Source organism: Podospora pseudoanserina, chromosome 3 (genome assembly GCF_035222485.1).
Source record: "Podospora pseudoanserina strain CBS 124.78 chromosome 3, whole genome shotgun sequence".
Lineage (NCBI taxonomy): Eukaryota > Fungi > Ascomycota > Sordariomycetes > Sordariales > Podosporaceae > Podospora > Podospora pseudoanserina.
In genome coordinates this window covers 1,292,504-1,307,131 of record NC_085922.1, presented here as the reverse complement: position 1 = coordinate 1,307,131, position 14,628 = coordinate 1,292,504, and the positions used below count along the sequence as shown (strand labels likewise).

At 53.6% G+C, this 14,628-nt stretch overlaps 3 protein-coding genes across 3 annotated transcripts; 2 read left to right on the top strand and 1 right to left on the bottom strand.

Annotated features, from left to right (window-relative positions):
• Window positions 1-6,333: 6,333 nt before the first annotated feature.
• On the top strand, window positions 6,334-7,250 carry FKR3 (FK506-binding protein 1B; the record flags this gene model as incomplete). The annotated part of the gene is made up of 5 exons (XM_062945488.1): window positions 6,334-6,747; window positions 6,812-6,876; window positions 6,935-7,016; window positions 7,097-7,138; window positions 7,223-7,250. Exons 1-5 carry the CDS (start codon window positions 6,518-6,520, stop codon window positions 7,248-7,250), a joined length of 447 nt encoding a protein of 148 aa, XP_062801472.1. The 5' UTR covers window positions 6,334-6,517.
• A 936-nt stretch (window positions 7,251-8,186) lies between these two features.
• UBA1 (E1 ubiquitin-activating protein) lies at window positions 8,187-11,575 on the top strand (the record flags this gene model as incomplete). The annotated part of the gene is made up of 3 exons (XM_062945487.1): window positions 8,187-8,192; window positions 8,264-10,630; window positions 10,683-11,575. 3 exons carry the CDS (start codon window positions 8,187-8,189, stop codon window positions 11,412-11,414), a joined length of 3,105 nt encoding a protein of 1,034 aa, XP_062801471.1. The 3' UTR covers window positions 11,415-11,575.
• A 605-nt stretch (window positions 11,576-12,180) lies between these two features.
• Window positions 12,181-14,455, bottom strand: QC764_303680 (uncharacterized protein). The gene is made up of 2 exons (XM_062945486.1): window positions 13,714-14,455; window positions 12,181-13,650 (listed from the first exon to the last, which is right to left on the bottom strand). The coding sequence occupies exons 1-2, from the start codon at window positions 13,882-13,884 to the stop codon at window positions 12,385-12,387; spliced, it is 1,437 nt and encodes a 478-aa protein (XP_062801470.1). The 5' UTR covers window positions 13,885-14,455; the 3' UTR covers window positions 12,181-12,384.
• Between the last annotated feature and the right edge of the window lie 173 nt (window positions 14,456-14,628).

Sequence of the window (14,628 nt, the reverse complement as noted above, 5' to 3'; positions counted from 1 at the left end):
AGTGTTGATCCATCAATCAAATTCAGGCGGACTTGTTGGTGTCACGGCCGGGCACTATAAGTGCTAGCAATCAACACGAGGTATCAGGTGGCAGCAGTCATCAGTCGTATTTTATGGTCCGTTCACAAACTCGGTCGAGTTTGTGCAAAAGAGAACCACCGCTCACGTACACCATGATCTGTCTGGTGTATCACCGACGGCATCTTTCCACTGCTGAAAAACTCTCTCTCATCGGCGAGTTTTCCGTGTTCCCCTCCCGGCAGAAGAACGGCAGGGTGCCAATACAGCGACGATCTTTTTGCCTTGCCTCCCTGGAGAGGTCGTACTATACCTACTTCGATGGACTCGGTGTATATCACACCTGCAACTTGACAACCTTGATCTCGAAACTGTAGCCGAATTGATGAATGCCCCCAGTTGATTAACCGCCACTATATTATCATGCACCCACCCATCCAGCAAAAAGTTTGCCTCTCCATATGTGCTATCACATCCCGCATTGCCCTACATAAACTCCCCTCCCCCACCCATCCCTCTCTCGCACATATATTGAAACGGGAGACGGGCTAGAACCCGCCCTTTCGGGACGGCAGAATATGATTGATGGCGCGTCCCAGCAGTGAGCTCGTCTTCATTCCTCGGGCGTGAGCTCGCCGCGTTCCGCCTCCGCGCTTTCTAGAAGCTGACTGCCAACTTGTGGCCGCCCGCTGTGCCATGACAAGACAGTAGGGTTAAAAAACGGTGAGAATTTGGATGAGTTGATCAACGACGGCACAGAACGATAGTAGGGCCATCCATCGTTCCCACATGGTTTAAATATCGATAGTTTCCATCGCGCTCCTCAAGCCTGGCCATTTCCGGAAGGAAGCTCTCTTCAACGAACGATGATGTCTTACCCTCAAACAGCTCCACGTTTCCCTTCCATACCAGATCGCGTGGCTGTGAATTGTCGGAATGGAAAAGTACGCAATACCTATCCTGTCGAGAAGAAGGGATGGTGGTGGTGGTGGAGTAGGTATTACCTCAGCAGATCAAAGCAGGTACAGTAGATCAGCAGTGGCCCAGGATTTTGGATGTCGTGATCTCTCGTGATGTTGTTGATCAGAGAGAGAGAGAGAGAGAGAAAGAGCAACGAAGCCACAAGAGTTTAAAGTTATAAAAAGCAGTTCTTGGATGCAGGGTCTCTCTCTTCCCCCGCGTGATGGTCATGTTCCATGCTTGCACTGCCTTGGAGATGCGGGGGTGACACCTTCAGGTACGATACACTAACCGCGGCATCCATCACTTCAGAATGAAATAGATGAGATCGTATCTGATGTATGTGTGTGAATTGCGTGCGTAAACTTACTCGTATTGTCAGAGGAAGATAGACAAGCAAATCAAACATTTCCCCTCTCTCTGATACGAACAAGCTGAGCAAACTGCGCAACTTGAAAAGCTTTCTTGATGGGCTGAAATTGGACCTACCTACCTTACCATGCCCGCCTCGGTCTCGGAGGGAGGGAGAGAGATCTTCGTGATACCTCACACCGTTCGCTCCAGCCCCATACCCGGTTCCGATCTGTCCCGTTCTTGTTGCTGAGTTTACTCGTGCGCCATGTGTGCCTGATCCTTCCGAGGCGCCTTTGCACAGGTTCACCATAAACGGACCATACTGAGTGAAAGAATGGCACCATAACGGACCGGATCGTGTACTTTGCACCGTTCCACGCCTCAGGTCTCCTCAGCTCTCAGGCTCTTTCCTGTTGAAGGATACCCAACAACGCGGAAAAGAGACAAGTCAACGTTCTGTGCCGCAAGTTGAACATCCTCGCCGCACGCCGCGCCAAAAGTCGGCTGTGAGCCTCTTCCGCCACAGCACGGGGGGCAGGTGAAGAGGTGAGGAACGAACCAACAACCGATTGCTTTAGCGTGGGTCTGTTAAGCGGCCATGTCAAATCAGGTCGGTGGTTTGGTCTCGGTCTCGTGGCTCCCTTGTCTTGTCTTGCCAGTCGCGATTTCTGCGGCTACAAATCCTGTTGGTTGTTAACTGGATTGTTGGCCCAATTTTCTTCTTGTCAAGTCGTGATTGGATAACCTACCGTCCTTGCAGAGAAGTTATGAAGAAAAAAAAACCCGGTGAGAGAGCCAAAGGCTGGTGAGCTGCCGGGACGAAACTAAAGAACGCGCAGCTTCCAATCCTGGATATTTACAGTCTTCGCCATCTGGCTGAATGGCAGCCAACACCACCACCAACACGTCTCTCCATTGGGTAATCACTTGTCAATCACCGTTGGCTAAGTCTAATCTCTAAGCGCGCAACGCAGCCCAAACCTTGGATCTGGGAATTGGCGCGAGCACCTACCTAGGGAGGTAAGCAGCCCTACAACACAACGTTGACGGGTGAGATACATAATTCGCCGAAATTGCGGTGCCATTGTTTTTTTGGATTTTTTTTTTGACAGCTGGGTAGGTGAGATTGATAGCTTGAATCCTTTGGTTGAATCGGGTTATATGGGCGGTAAGCCCGAGATGAGAGCGTTGCATTTGTCAACAACAACTTCTCTTCTGGTTGAAGGTAGGTGTGGGGATTATGCATATGGTTTACCTTATTTGGGTTTGATTACCTACTCCGACCAGAGTTATCTTGTTGTTGTTTTTCACACCTTGACTGGACATGTTGTTGGATTGGGAGCTGCTGGTGATGGTGGCCCCTATGTTAGGTCGAGTGAGAGATCTTCCACTCAGATTGGCGGCGTGTAGGTTGGTAGGTGAAAAAAAAAAAAAAAGAAGAAAAAAAGAAGAAAAGCGGATATCACCCTGTCAAGATCGGATAACGGATAGATAGGACCCATCCCATCGACAATGACCTGCGACCTGATCTTCTCCCAGTAAAAAGGTAGACATGGATCGGAGTCTCATCCGTGATCCGTCAGGCTGCCACTCAGAAAGCCAGTTGAGCCTCCCCGAGCGGCGCCCGTTGCTGCTCAGTCTCGTCTACGTCCCAGTTTCTTTTCTTAATCGCTCGAGAAACCCGAACATTGAGGCGAGCTGTTTCATCTCCTTCGTTCAACTTCCCCAGCAGTCTGTTGGGCTCGCTTCAACCACCTACCTACCTGCTCCACATTGATGGCGAGAGGCGCGGTCGTGATCTTGTAATGGCCCAAACAAGACGACCTGCGGCGCTGTGAGGCGGTGAGAACCGAGGACAGTTGGACATCAGGGGTACGACCAGCCGGTGAGTTGGCTCTTTGATCTTCAAAGATGGGCTGCAATGTGCAATTTCTAGATGAGTAGTGGAAGCCCTCCCTCTTCTCGTTGCCGACCAGTCATAACTAACCTTAACTATTAGCAAAAAAACCCCACGGACTGTTGTCTGTCGACCTGCCCACTCACCTGCATTGTCTCACAAGTGTGAACTGATCCATCATTCGTCAATCAACCTTGACCGATCGGCAGCGAACGTGAGAAATGTGTCTCGCGCCCGAATCCTAGGAAACCCCCAGTTCTTTTCGGCCGGTCTAGACTTTCTCGGGATGCCATTGCGGCATCGGCTTGTGGGAGAGAAAGACTGATGGAAAAGAAAAATATCTGTCACGGAGCAAGTTACCATGTGCGCAGCCGCATCAGGTGTTGAATGCGTGTTTCATATCTCTTTCCAGATGTGTGTGTGTGCGTGTGTGTGTTGATATATCGTCGAGTGTGTTACGACAGGTCTGCAACGTTCCGTCGGTGGTTTGACTGCCTTATCTTCCCACCTGGCGAGGCTATCCTTATTTCCCAGTTCCTCAAGTGGTAGTAATTGTTCGGTGGTGGGTCATGTCAAGTTGTTGGGTCCTGCAGAAGACTCCATCTCCCATCACATCTTCGAACGAGTTGGCGATGGAGAATGGGCCGGCGCCGAAAGGCATCGGGCAGCCTTGGGGTGCATTCGTTGTCACAAGTGTGACGGGATATGCGATGATGATCAGGCCAAACCTGCGCCTGTCCGTGTCTCCGACAGGGAAAAACTGGATGAAAAAGAAGCCTCCTGGGGCGAGCAGCCGGAGGTTGAATTCGCGCCCCCCTCCCCCCCCTTCTCCTCCCGGTACATCTATCGCCGTAATACGGACAGATCCCATCTCGAGGTTGTTTACCCACTTGTACAAGATCAAAGCGGCAGAATCTCTCACACAAGGTTCAAGGTTGTGGTCACACGCCGTACTCCACCACTCTAGGGACACCACGTGTTTCCCAGTCCCTTTAGAGCCGGATCTCGATCTTGTCACGAGGAGGACCAAGGGCCTTCGGGCCAATGGAAACCGAGAGAAATGCCCGGGGGAGCTGCCACCAACCGAATTTTGCTCCATCCCGTACGGTTGGAGGCATTGTGTCCAGCAGATCCTTAGATCGATAGATTGGGGCCACGGAAGAGACCAAGATTCCCATCACGGCATGGGGCCGTCGTCAACAAGGTGAGCTCGGCAGCAAGAGCACCTTTGCTGCAAGTGGTTCGGCTGAAGGGTCGTTCATAAAGCTACCTATCCGTTTGTGGACATCGGCCGGAAGGGTGAGATAGAATGGCATGTCTGGAAGGGCGAGAAAAGCAGGATGCAGGGTGCCATGGTGAGCCCAAAGGATGTTCGCCCCCCTCTGAACCATGGTCGACATCGTGCGCTGCTGCGTTCGTACTCATCAGCCGGCGGCAGTCACGTCCAATCTATCTGGCATAACACTCGCTGTTTGGCTGCCAATGTGATAGGCTCGCAGGTGATGGTGGTGCAGATCGGGACAACTTCTGCCATCGCCCGTCATGAACCCCATGAATCCTTGCCCTGCAACCAGCGAGAGACCCCCGAGTCTCATGGAAATGGGGGTATCATGCCAGTTTGCACACACATGTGCCTTGTCTGTTTGTGTGCTCCTTCAAAACCACTCACGGCAGCAAGGTTAGGCGGATAATTGGCTCCGTGTTACTTGGCCGGCCTGACCCTGATGGATCTGTACGCTCCTCTCCAGGTTCTCTTGTGTTCACCGGCCCGATATGGCATCAGCGAGCGGCAGGAACAGCCGCGGGAAAGGCGAGCAATAGCGAGGTTTCTCCTGTTGGGCCCTGGACTGCGACATACCCATAACGCATCGAGCTATTTTTTGATGGAGCCGTCCGTACCAGCGGACAAACTACGTCATCGCTCATTGCAAGATATCGTCGTGTTGCCGCGGCCAGCGTCGAGGAATAGGCACCGTAGGGGAAAGACGAGATCTGAACCCGTCGACGAGTCGGGCTAGCCCTGGTGTCATGCGGCATCTATGCACGCTGGCATCCTGCCCTGGCTCTTGCAGCTGGAGCAATGGCACTCCATATCGGTATGGAGATTGGGTTTCTTGTCCGAGAACCGCCCTGGAGCCCAACCATCTACGGTTTGCCCTCTTTGCGCATGTTGGATGCCGTCCTGCGTCTGCTCCGCATGTATGTACATGACCGGGGCACCAGACAGAAATGCCGGAAGGGTCCATCCCCACCCCAGCAACATCACGATACCCGCCCCGGATGCTTTTTCCTGTTCGTCTTCCCACTTGTGTCGTTGGGCGTCCATCATGAAGCTGACCCTTCCCCCCCCCCATCTTTCTCTCGGCGTGTCTTGGAATCAGGCGTGGCTGTTGAGAGTGTGAAGCTGAGACTGAGACTCTGTCATTTGTCTGGTATTGCCCGCAAGGCATTCGCATGTCGTTGGAGCACAAGGCGGGGGGTGGCCTCCACTGTTGTGAGTGAGTTGAGGTTTGAGTGAGTTGAGGTTTGAGTGAGGTTCACACCGTTCAGCAACGGTTTGGTGGCACAGGCGGGTCTTTTTCGCTACAAGCTACACCCTTGTCCCACCGCTGTGCTGGGACGAGGTTCGAAGCTACCCTACACAGTACCTAGGTTTCTCTCCTGAAGGGAACCTAGGGGGGTGATGGACCGTTGTCGGCGTCGGCCCGTGGTGGTGCCCACCCTTGCCGCTACGTACCGCTTAGGCGTTTCCCGTGTTCAAAGGCCATCCCAGTATCTTGGTGTTGGGGGATGCAAAAAAAGCAGATTGGCAGGTTGGGTACATGCAGCATGCGGTAAAAGTGAAGGGGTCACAGAGGGTCATCAGAGAATCTCGCTTCGAGAAGACCGAACCCCACGGATAGCCCCGCGCCAGATCTAGCTGCTGCTTCTGCCGTGCAGCCAACCAGGACCAGGGTCTTACACACCAGTTCGGCGACCAGATTCTTCCATCACAGCATCCTGGATGCGATGTGGGATGCCACCAACACCAGCACCGCAGACTAAGATTGCAGGGTCGAGCTAGCATAGAACCACTGGGGACTGGCCGGTGACGGGGGCACGGGAGTCGATCGACACGGCCATCTCCCATCTGATCTGTCAGTCAGTGTTTTAGCAGCGACAAAGTACCGGCCGTGGCTTCCGAGCCCCCGAGGTACCATGTAGGTACTGACGGGACCTCAAGACGAAGGGTCCTAATATATAAAAAGGACAAGGCTCGTCTCCAGATCCTACGTTGCTTTCCAGACCATGCCACACTCTTGTCCGTCCTTTTCCGAGCTCGTTACGACTACCTTTGACTCTCACACTCTACATCCTCCAACAACTCCAACAACCCCACAGATCAACAGCATCATGGGCGTCACAAGAATAACCCATGTCCACGGGACCGGACCTTCACCTGCCCCTGGACAAACAGTCGTCATCGAGTACACTGGCTGGTTGAAAGACGCCAGCCAACCAGAAAACAAGGGCCAGGAGTGAGTGACAACCTGCTCCTCTCTCTCTACATGCAACCAACTAACAAGATCACCCCTACCTCAGGTTTGACTCCTCCGTCGGTCGAGGAGACTTTTCCACTCAGATCGGGATCGGGAAACTCATTAGAGGTACGCATGTGGAGTAACAGGACCGCTGTGACAAGCTGTCAGCTGACAGTATATCCAGGTTGGGATGAGGCGGTCCTCGACATGAGGGTTGGGGAGAGAGCCACACTTGATATCACCAGCGACTATGGCTATGGCGAAAAGTATGCGCGACTACTAGTTACCTTGCCAATCTATACTGCGATTAGTCACAGACAATGACTAACCAAGCGCTTGTTAACAGAGGATTCCGCGGCCACATCCCACCCAATGCGGATCTGATCTTGTAAGTGCTCTCTTGACACTCACCGACTGGCTTGACTCATCTGAGCCTCTGAACCTCTGCTAACCCTGCTCCTGCCTACCTTAGTGACGTCTATCTAAAAGCCATTCAGTGATTCAACACGACTTTGTGGTGGAGAGATTCTTTGGTTTTTGATACAAGCAAGAGAGGAGATATTGGAAGTTTGAGTCTTACGTTCTGTTGCCATTAGCAAGCCCTTTTGTATTTCTAGGGTTATACCTATCCTGCCAGATATCTCTTTTCATCGACGATGTGTGTGTCGGAGGGAGAAAGAGAAAGAATTCTATTACCCACTTGGAAGCATCAAAATCACGCATCATGACTCTTGCCGTCCCCGACCATGAAAGAAGCTCATGGGGAAAAAAGCTGTAATCGAAGTCAAAAGTCGATGAGCGAAACAGTAGTTGTTCCTTCTCATCAATTGCACGGCCAAGGGTACCTGGCGGGAAAGGCGGGGCCAGTTGCCCCACTAGGCAGCCCCAGGGGGTGGAACCGCATTCCATCATGGCCCATGGGCCACGATGGTTAGAAATCACCATCAGATTCCATGCAGCTCTGACAGCTCGGAACAAAAGCTGTCTTTTACTGTGAGGCGAGCTCTCTGTTGGTAATAATAGATACAAAATTGCAAACATCGGCGTCAGAGATAGACCAACACTTACCATTTCATATAATAAAACCGTTGGCATCGTTTGTTACTGTTACTTCCAGGCTGTCACTGCCCCCACTCTACACTCCAGGGTAGCTCACAAGGCACCCAGCCAACCATCCATCGCATCATCCCCCGCAGCGCAGTCCGTAGTCCGCAGTCCAGCTCGGTGGCGGGGCTGACCTGTGACCGGGACCTCGCACCGCCAACTCTCAACTCTATCCGTCAACTCAACTGCCGCCTCGCCCGGTGCAACCGCAATACCACCCAAAACCACCATCAACAATCCAAAAACCACTCCACCAGCCATCACATAAACCTGTCAAGCTGGGGAAACGCAAAGTATCCGACGGGGATCTGCCTATCTCCCTCAAGAAAACCATGACTGTTCGTCTTCTCCTTGCTACTTAACCCTAGCTCCGACAGGCTCAAAACTGACTGCTCCTGATGCCTTCCAGGACAAGAAGCTCCCCGAGGAGGTCGACCTCGTCACCCGGATGCAGGTCGACGAGTCGGTCGTGGGCACCACCGAAATCGACGAGTCGCTCTACAGCCGACAGCTCTATGTCTTGGGCCACGAGGCCATGAAGCGCATGGGCGCTTCCAACGTCCTCATCGTTGGTCAAAAGGGTCTCGGTGTCGAAATCGCAAAGAACATCGCCCTCGCCGGTGTGAAAAGCGTCTCCCTCTTCGATCCCGCCCCCGTCGCCATCGCAGACCTCTCTTCCAACTTCTTCCTGCATCCTGAAGACGTCGGCAAGCCTCGCGACCAGGTCGTGGCCCCACGTGTCGCCGAGCTCAACGCCTACACACCAGTTCACATTCACCAATCTGATAATCTTGGCGAGAACCTGTCGCAGTTTGACAAGTACCAGGTCGTGGTTCTAACAAATACGCCCCAGCACCTCAAGGTCCTCGTCGGCGACTACTGCCACGAGAAGGGCATCTACTTTATCGCCGCCGAGACAGCCGGCCTGTTCGCCAACATATTTTGCGATTTCGGCAACAACTTCACCGTGCTCGACTCCAGTGGCGAGAACCCCGTCAGTGGTATAGTGGCAGGCATCGACGAGGAGGGTCTGGTCTCTGCCCTCGATGAGACGCGGCACGGGCTGGAGGATGGCGACTACGTGACGTTTACCGAGGTGGAGGGTATGGAAGGTCTCAACGGTGCCGAGCCCCGAAAGGTCACGGTCAGGGGCCCATACACCTTTTCCATCGGTGACGTGTCAGGTCTCGGGCAGTACAAGCGCGGAGGTCTCTATCAGCAGGTCAAGATGCCCAAGTTCATCAGCTTCAAGAGCATTTCTGCTGCCATGAAAGAGCCTGAATTTGTCATCTCTGATTTTGCCAAGTTTGATCGCCCACAACAGCTTCACATCGGATTCCAAGCCGTGCATGCCTTTGCCCAGACCCATGGTCGTCTTCCCCGGCCCATGAACGAGGAGGATGCGCTTGTCGTGATCAGCTCGGCCAAACAGTTCGCCCAAGCCGAGGGAATCGAGGTGGAGTGGGATGAGAAGCTCCTGAAGGAGCTCAGCTACCAGGCTACTGGTGACCTGAACCCAATGGCCGCCTTCTTCGGCGGCCTCGCGGCTCAAGAAGTGCTCAAGGCTGTGTCTGGAAAGTTCAACCCCGTGCAGCAGTTCATGTACTTTGACTCGCTTGAATCACTCCCAACGAGTGTTGCCCGCACCGAGGAGCTCTGCCAGCCCACCGGTGCTCGCTATGATGGCCAAATTGCCGTCTTTGGCCGCGAGTTCCAAGACAAGGTCGCCAACGTCAGACAGTTCCTCGTCGGTGCCGGTGCTATCGGCTGCGAAATGCTCAAGAACTGGGCCATGATCGGTCTCGGAACCGGCCCTCGCGGCAAGATCACTGTTACCGACATGGATTCCATCGAGAAGAGCAACCTCAACAGGCAGTTCCTCTTCAGGCCCAAGGATGTCGGCCAGATGAAGAGCGACTGTGCCGCCAGGGCAGTTCAGGCGATGAACCCTGAATTGGTCGGCCACATTGTCACCCTGAAGGACCGTGTCAGCCCCGAGACAGAGCACATCTTTAACGAGGATTTCTGGAACGACTTGGACGGTGTTACCAATGCGCTCGACAACGTTGAGGCGAGAACATATGTCGACAGGAGATGCGTCTTCTTCCACAAGCCTCTGCTGGAGAGCGGTACTCTTGGTACCAAGGGCAACACCCAGGTCGTCCTTCCCAAGATCACCGAGTCATACTCCTCCTCTCAGGATCCCCCCGAGCAGTCCTTCCCCATGTGCACTCTGCGCAGTTTCCCCAACAAGATCGAGCACACCATTGCGTGGGCTCGTGAGTTGTTTGAGAGCTCGTTTGTCAAGCCTGCCGAGACAGCCAACCTCTATCTTACCCAGCCCAACTACCTCGAGACCACTCTGAAGCAGGGCGGCAACGAGAAGGCCACCCTCGAGATGCTCCTCGACTACCTCAAGAATGACCGGGCTCTCACCTTTGAGGACTGCGTTCAGTGGGGCCGCATGCTGTTCGAGAAGCAATACAACAATGCTATTCAGCAGCTGCTCTACAACTTCCCCAAGGACTCTGTCTCGTCTACCGGCACCCCATTCTGGTCTGGGCCGAAGCGCGCGCCTGATCCGTTGAAGTTTGATGCGAACAATCCCACTCACTACAGCTTCATCGTGGCGGCGACCAACCTGCATGCCTTCAACTACAATATCAATGTCAAGGACAAGACAAGGCAGGATTACATCCAGGCCTTGGAGTCGATGATTGTTCCCGACTTTTCTCCTGATTCCAACGTCAAGATTCAGGCCGACGAGAAGGAGCCTGTAAGTTTTGCCTGAAGAGGTACCCTAGAATGATCTCGCTGACTTGTTTTAGGATCCGAACGCCGGCGCTGCCTTTGATGATGAAGCTGAGCTGAGCAATCTGATCAAGCAGCTTCCCGATCCCAAGTCCCTTGCCGGCTTCAAGCTCACTCCTGTCGAGTTTGAGAAGGATGATGATACCAACCACCACATTGACTTCATCACGGCCGCCAGCAACCTGCGTGCCGACAACTACAAGATCGAGCAGGCTGATAGGCACAAGACCAAGTTCATCGCCGGCAAGATCATTCCCGCCATCGCCACCACCACGGCGTTGGTCACCGGCCTGGTCATCCTTGAGCTGTTCAAGATCATCGACGGCAAGGACGACATCGAGCAGTACAAGAACGGCTTCATCAACTTGGCCCTGCCCTTTTTTGGCTTCAGCGAGCCGATTGCCAGCCCCAAGGTTGAGTACACGGGTCCCGACGGCAAGGTGACGTTTGACAAGATCTGGGACCGCTTCGAGTTCAATGATGTCACGTTGCAAGAGTTGATCGATGACTTCAAATCCCGTGGCCTGGAGATCTCGATGGTGAGCTCGGGCGTGAGCTTGCTGTACGCGTCCTTCTTCCCGCCTGCGAAGAGAAAGGACAAGTATCCGATGAAGTTGAGCGAGCTGGTCGAGACGGTGAGCAAGAAGAAGATTCCCGAGCATCAGAAGGAGCTGATCTTTGATGTGGTGACGGAGGATGCGGACGGGGAGGATGTGGAGGTGCCGTACATCAAGGTGAAGATTAGGTAGATTTTCAAGGGCCGGCAGGTTAGCTAGAAGAAATGACAAAGGTTGGGAATGAAGGGGAGGGAACATTGTTCGGTTAGACTTCTATTACTACCTTGGCTGAGGGAATGGATTAGATCCCACGCCTTGATTTTGGTGACATGCAAGATTGGTGACACGTTTAGTTACCTTTGACTGTGATTTGGAAGTGCTCTCTGTGAATCAAAAGGAGTTCGTCAAGTGTGGGTTGTATGTCCGTCTTCTCAAAACGGGTTGTACCCTCACCTCACCCATAAATGTCAAGCCCCTGCACCACCTTGGTCACCTATCCCAACCCTTCCCCTATTCATCCTATCCCTAGCTAGGTACTCAGGTAAGGTATCCAACTTGCACCGTTTACTGTGCCGCCCACCCGTCAAAAACCTCAAATCACATCCACGCTCCGTAGACGAAAATGTAAGCCCCGTGTTTCGCCGTCCTGAGTTGCCCATGCAGTAAAACGTTGCACAGAAAGTACCTACCTCCCTAGCCCACACACACACACACACACACACACACACACGCACACGCACACACAAACACAAACACCAAACCCCTCAACTACCGACTTGGGTCCCTTCCGACTGGTCCGAATGTGTGTCTAACAAGAATCTTACTCAGACATCATCACACCAAGTCCTGACACAAAAGTCCCCAAAAGAATACCGAGCTTTGGGTGTGGTTGCTGTCGTGTAAAGGGGGTTTCGAGACATACAGACCGACGAAATCTCAGCGGAGAGACAAAGCACAGTTCTTTGCAAGTGAACAAGTTGAAAACCCGTTTCGAGTTGCCCTCTATTCTGACCGTTTTGTACGGCTCCAGGAAAAAGACGGTAATAATGCTCAGAATATATCACCCCGGTCTCCAAACCCTAAACCACCAAGCCGTCTAATCCATACCTAATCTAACCACCAGACCCCAACCCGCATCACCAAACCGATACCTGATAGAAAACTACACCAACAACCCCCAAATCCGCCCCCTCAACCCCTCCCTCTTCTTCCCCTTCCCCTCCCTCCTGGGCTTCTTCCTCAACTTCCCCCTCTCCCTCTCAAGCTTCTCATCCACCCGCCTCATCTCCCTTTTCATCTTCCCCTCCCTCCCCTTGTCGCCATCCCCATGATGATTCAACCCCCTCTTGACCCTCCTAACCCCCTTCCTCCCCGCCTTGAGCCCCCTCACAAACCACCTCTTCACATCCGTCCCAACATTTGTCTTTGAGCTTTCTTCCTTGAACCGTTCCAAACCCTTCCCGCAACTACCACCCCCAGCCCTCGAGCCGCCCGACTTGTAATGATGATGATGATGACGATGATGACGACGATGATGATGATGATGATCATTACCATTTCCCCTCCGAAAATGCCCACTAATCCTCTCCCTCAACTGCATCCCAAAAGAAATATGCTCTTGCTCCTCTTCTTGCAGCGGCGGTACGAAAGAAGAATGCTCCCCTTCAAACCCCGAAAACGCAGTGCTCACCCTGGGTAAACACCTCGTGGAAGCATCCTCATCCGCTCCCTCCTGTTCCATCCTGTCCTCAACCGCCAGCCCAACAAGAAGAGGTGACTCCGGCGCCGGCAAAGCAAAACCCTCGTCCTCTTCCTTTTCCCCTTCCTCGGGCGGTGCTGGAAACTTAAACACCGCCCCACCCCACACCTGACTCTGGACCCCAGGTGGTGATGATTTCGCGGCGGATATAACCCTTGCAATCTCCCCCTCCTCTCGGCTCAACCTCTTCTCCCCAGGGTACAACCCCTCCTCTACTCCATCGTCATCCTCCCTCTCCGAAGAAGCATCAGCATCAAAATCCGCCTCGCTGAATCCATACCCCGCCAGACTAGACAGTATTTTCCTCCCAAGCGTCAACGGCGGGGAGACCGGACTTTGGGCCCGTTCGTCGGAGGGGTAGGTGGATGATGCTGATCGGATTTGGGCGTGGCTGATACCATGTCGGGCGAGATCATCCCTTGGGGATGCACAAGAGAGATCTAACCCCCCTTTGTTGGCGTACACCACCAGCTCTGGAGATGCAGGCGGGGATTCAAAAGAGAAGGTTCTGTGGCGGTAGGGAGATCTCACTCGCTCTGTCGGGGGGGGACTGGGGCTGGGTTTACGGGGGAGGGAGTAGGTTGAGTAATATGACGGGAGGTTGGAGGGGTTGTTTTCCTTGTTGTCGGGGCGGTTCTCCTGGGAGGACCCGGCATTGCGAATGGTTTGCTGCGAGGGCGGAGGAAACCGATTCGGGTCCTTTTCCTAGAGGCCGGCGAATGTGTTTGGGACGTTGAGACGGCGGCGGTTGCGGTGGTGGCGGATGAAGGGGAGCGGGGTTGTTGAGCGCCTGTTACTGTAATAAGAGTCGCTGGAGGGGGTCTGGAGGTCGAGCGGTGGTTCGGAAGCGGTGGTGTTGTCGTCGCGGCGGTAGCTGCGGGTTGGGAGGGTGTATGCTTGCATGATAGTGGTTTGATGATATCTTGTAAGGCTGACTGCCGTGGAATGCTGACAGATGGTTGTTATCCGACGTCCTGGGGGTTTTCTGGTTGGAGGTTGGGATTGGCTTTGAAGATTGGCGGGTTGGCTCTTTCTGCGATGTAGCTTCCGTACTCTTTCCTCTGCTCTCTCACCTTCGGTCCTTCTTCGATGGCAGGGTGAGGCATGACGAAGGCGCAACGGCCGATGTCGTGAACCCCGGTCATCTTTGGCACGTGTAGGGTGTAGGTTGTTGTTTCTAGAGTAGGCAGCATGCAAACACACGCTGCTCTTGAGACTACTGAGTGATTGTATTGGTGATGATGATTTGGAATGGTGATGCTTTCCAAGGCAAGCCCCGGGACCCCGACCTGAGACCTCTCTGTATGTCTCGATGCCTGGGGCCTATTCTTGGAGGCTGCTGCTTTTCGTGTTGCCTAATCTAACCATCGCTGTTACACAAACATTCCAAAACACCATCAGACAGACATCCTCAGTCTTTAGCCATGCCAAAAACAGGATGCAACGGCGAGTCTTTGGACACACCCCTCCGGTGCTTGGCCGAGGTCTGTGGCTCGATGCGTGGGCGGGTTTTAGCGAGCCGAGCTGCTAACTCTTCGGGGTATAGCGGACGACGGGGAACGCTGGAGTCGCAACGCTTCCGGTGATGCACTAATAATTAACCACCTTCCGAAACTCCATGCTCCGCCGCGCCGGCAGTGGATAGTT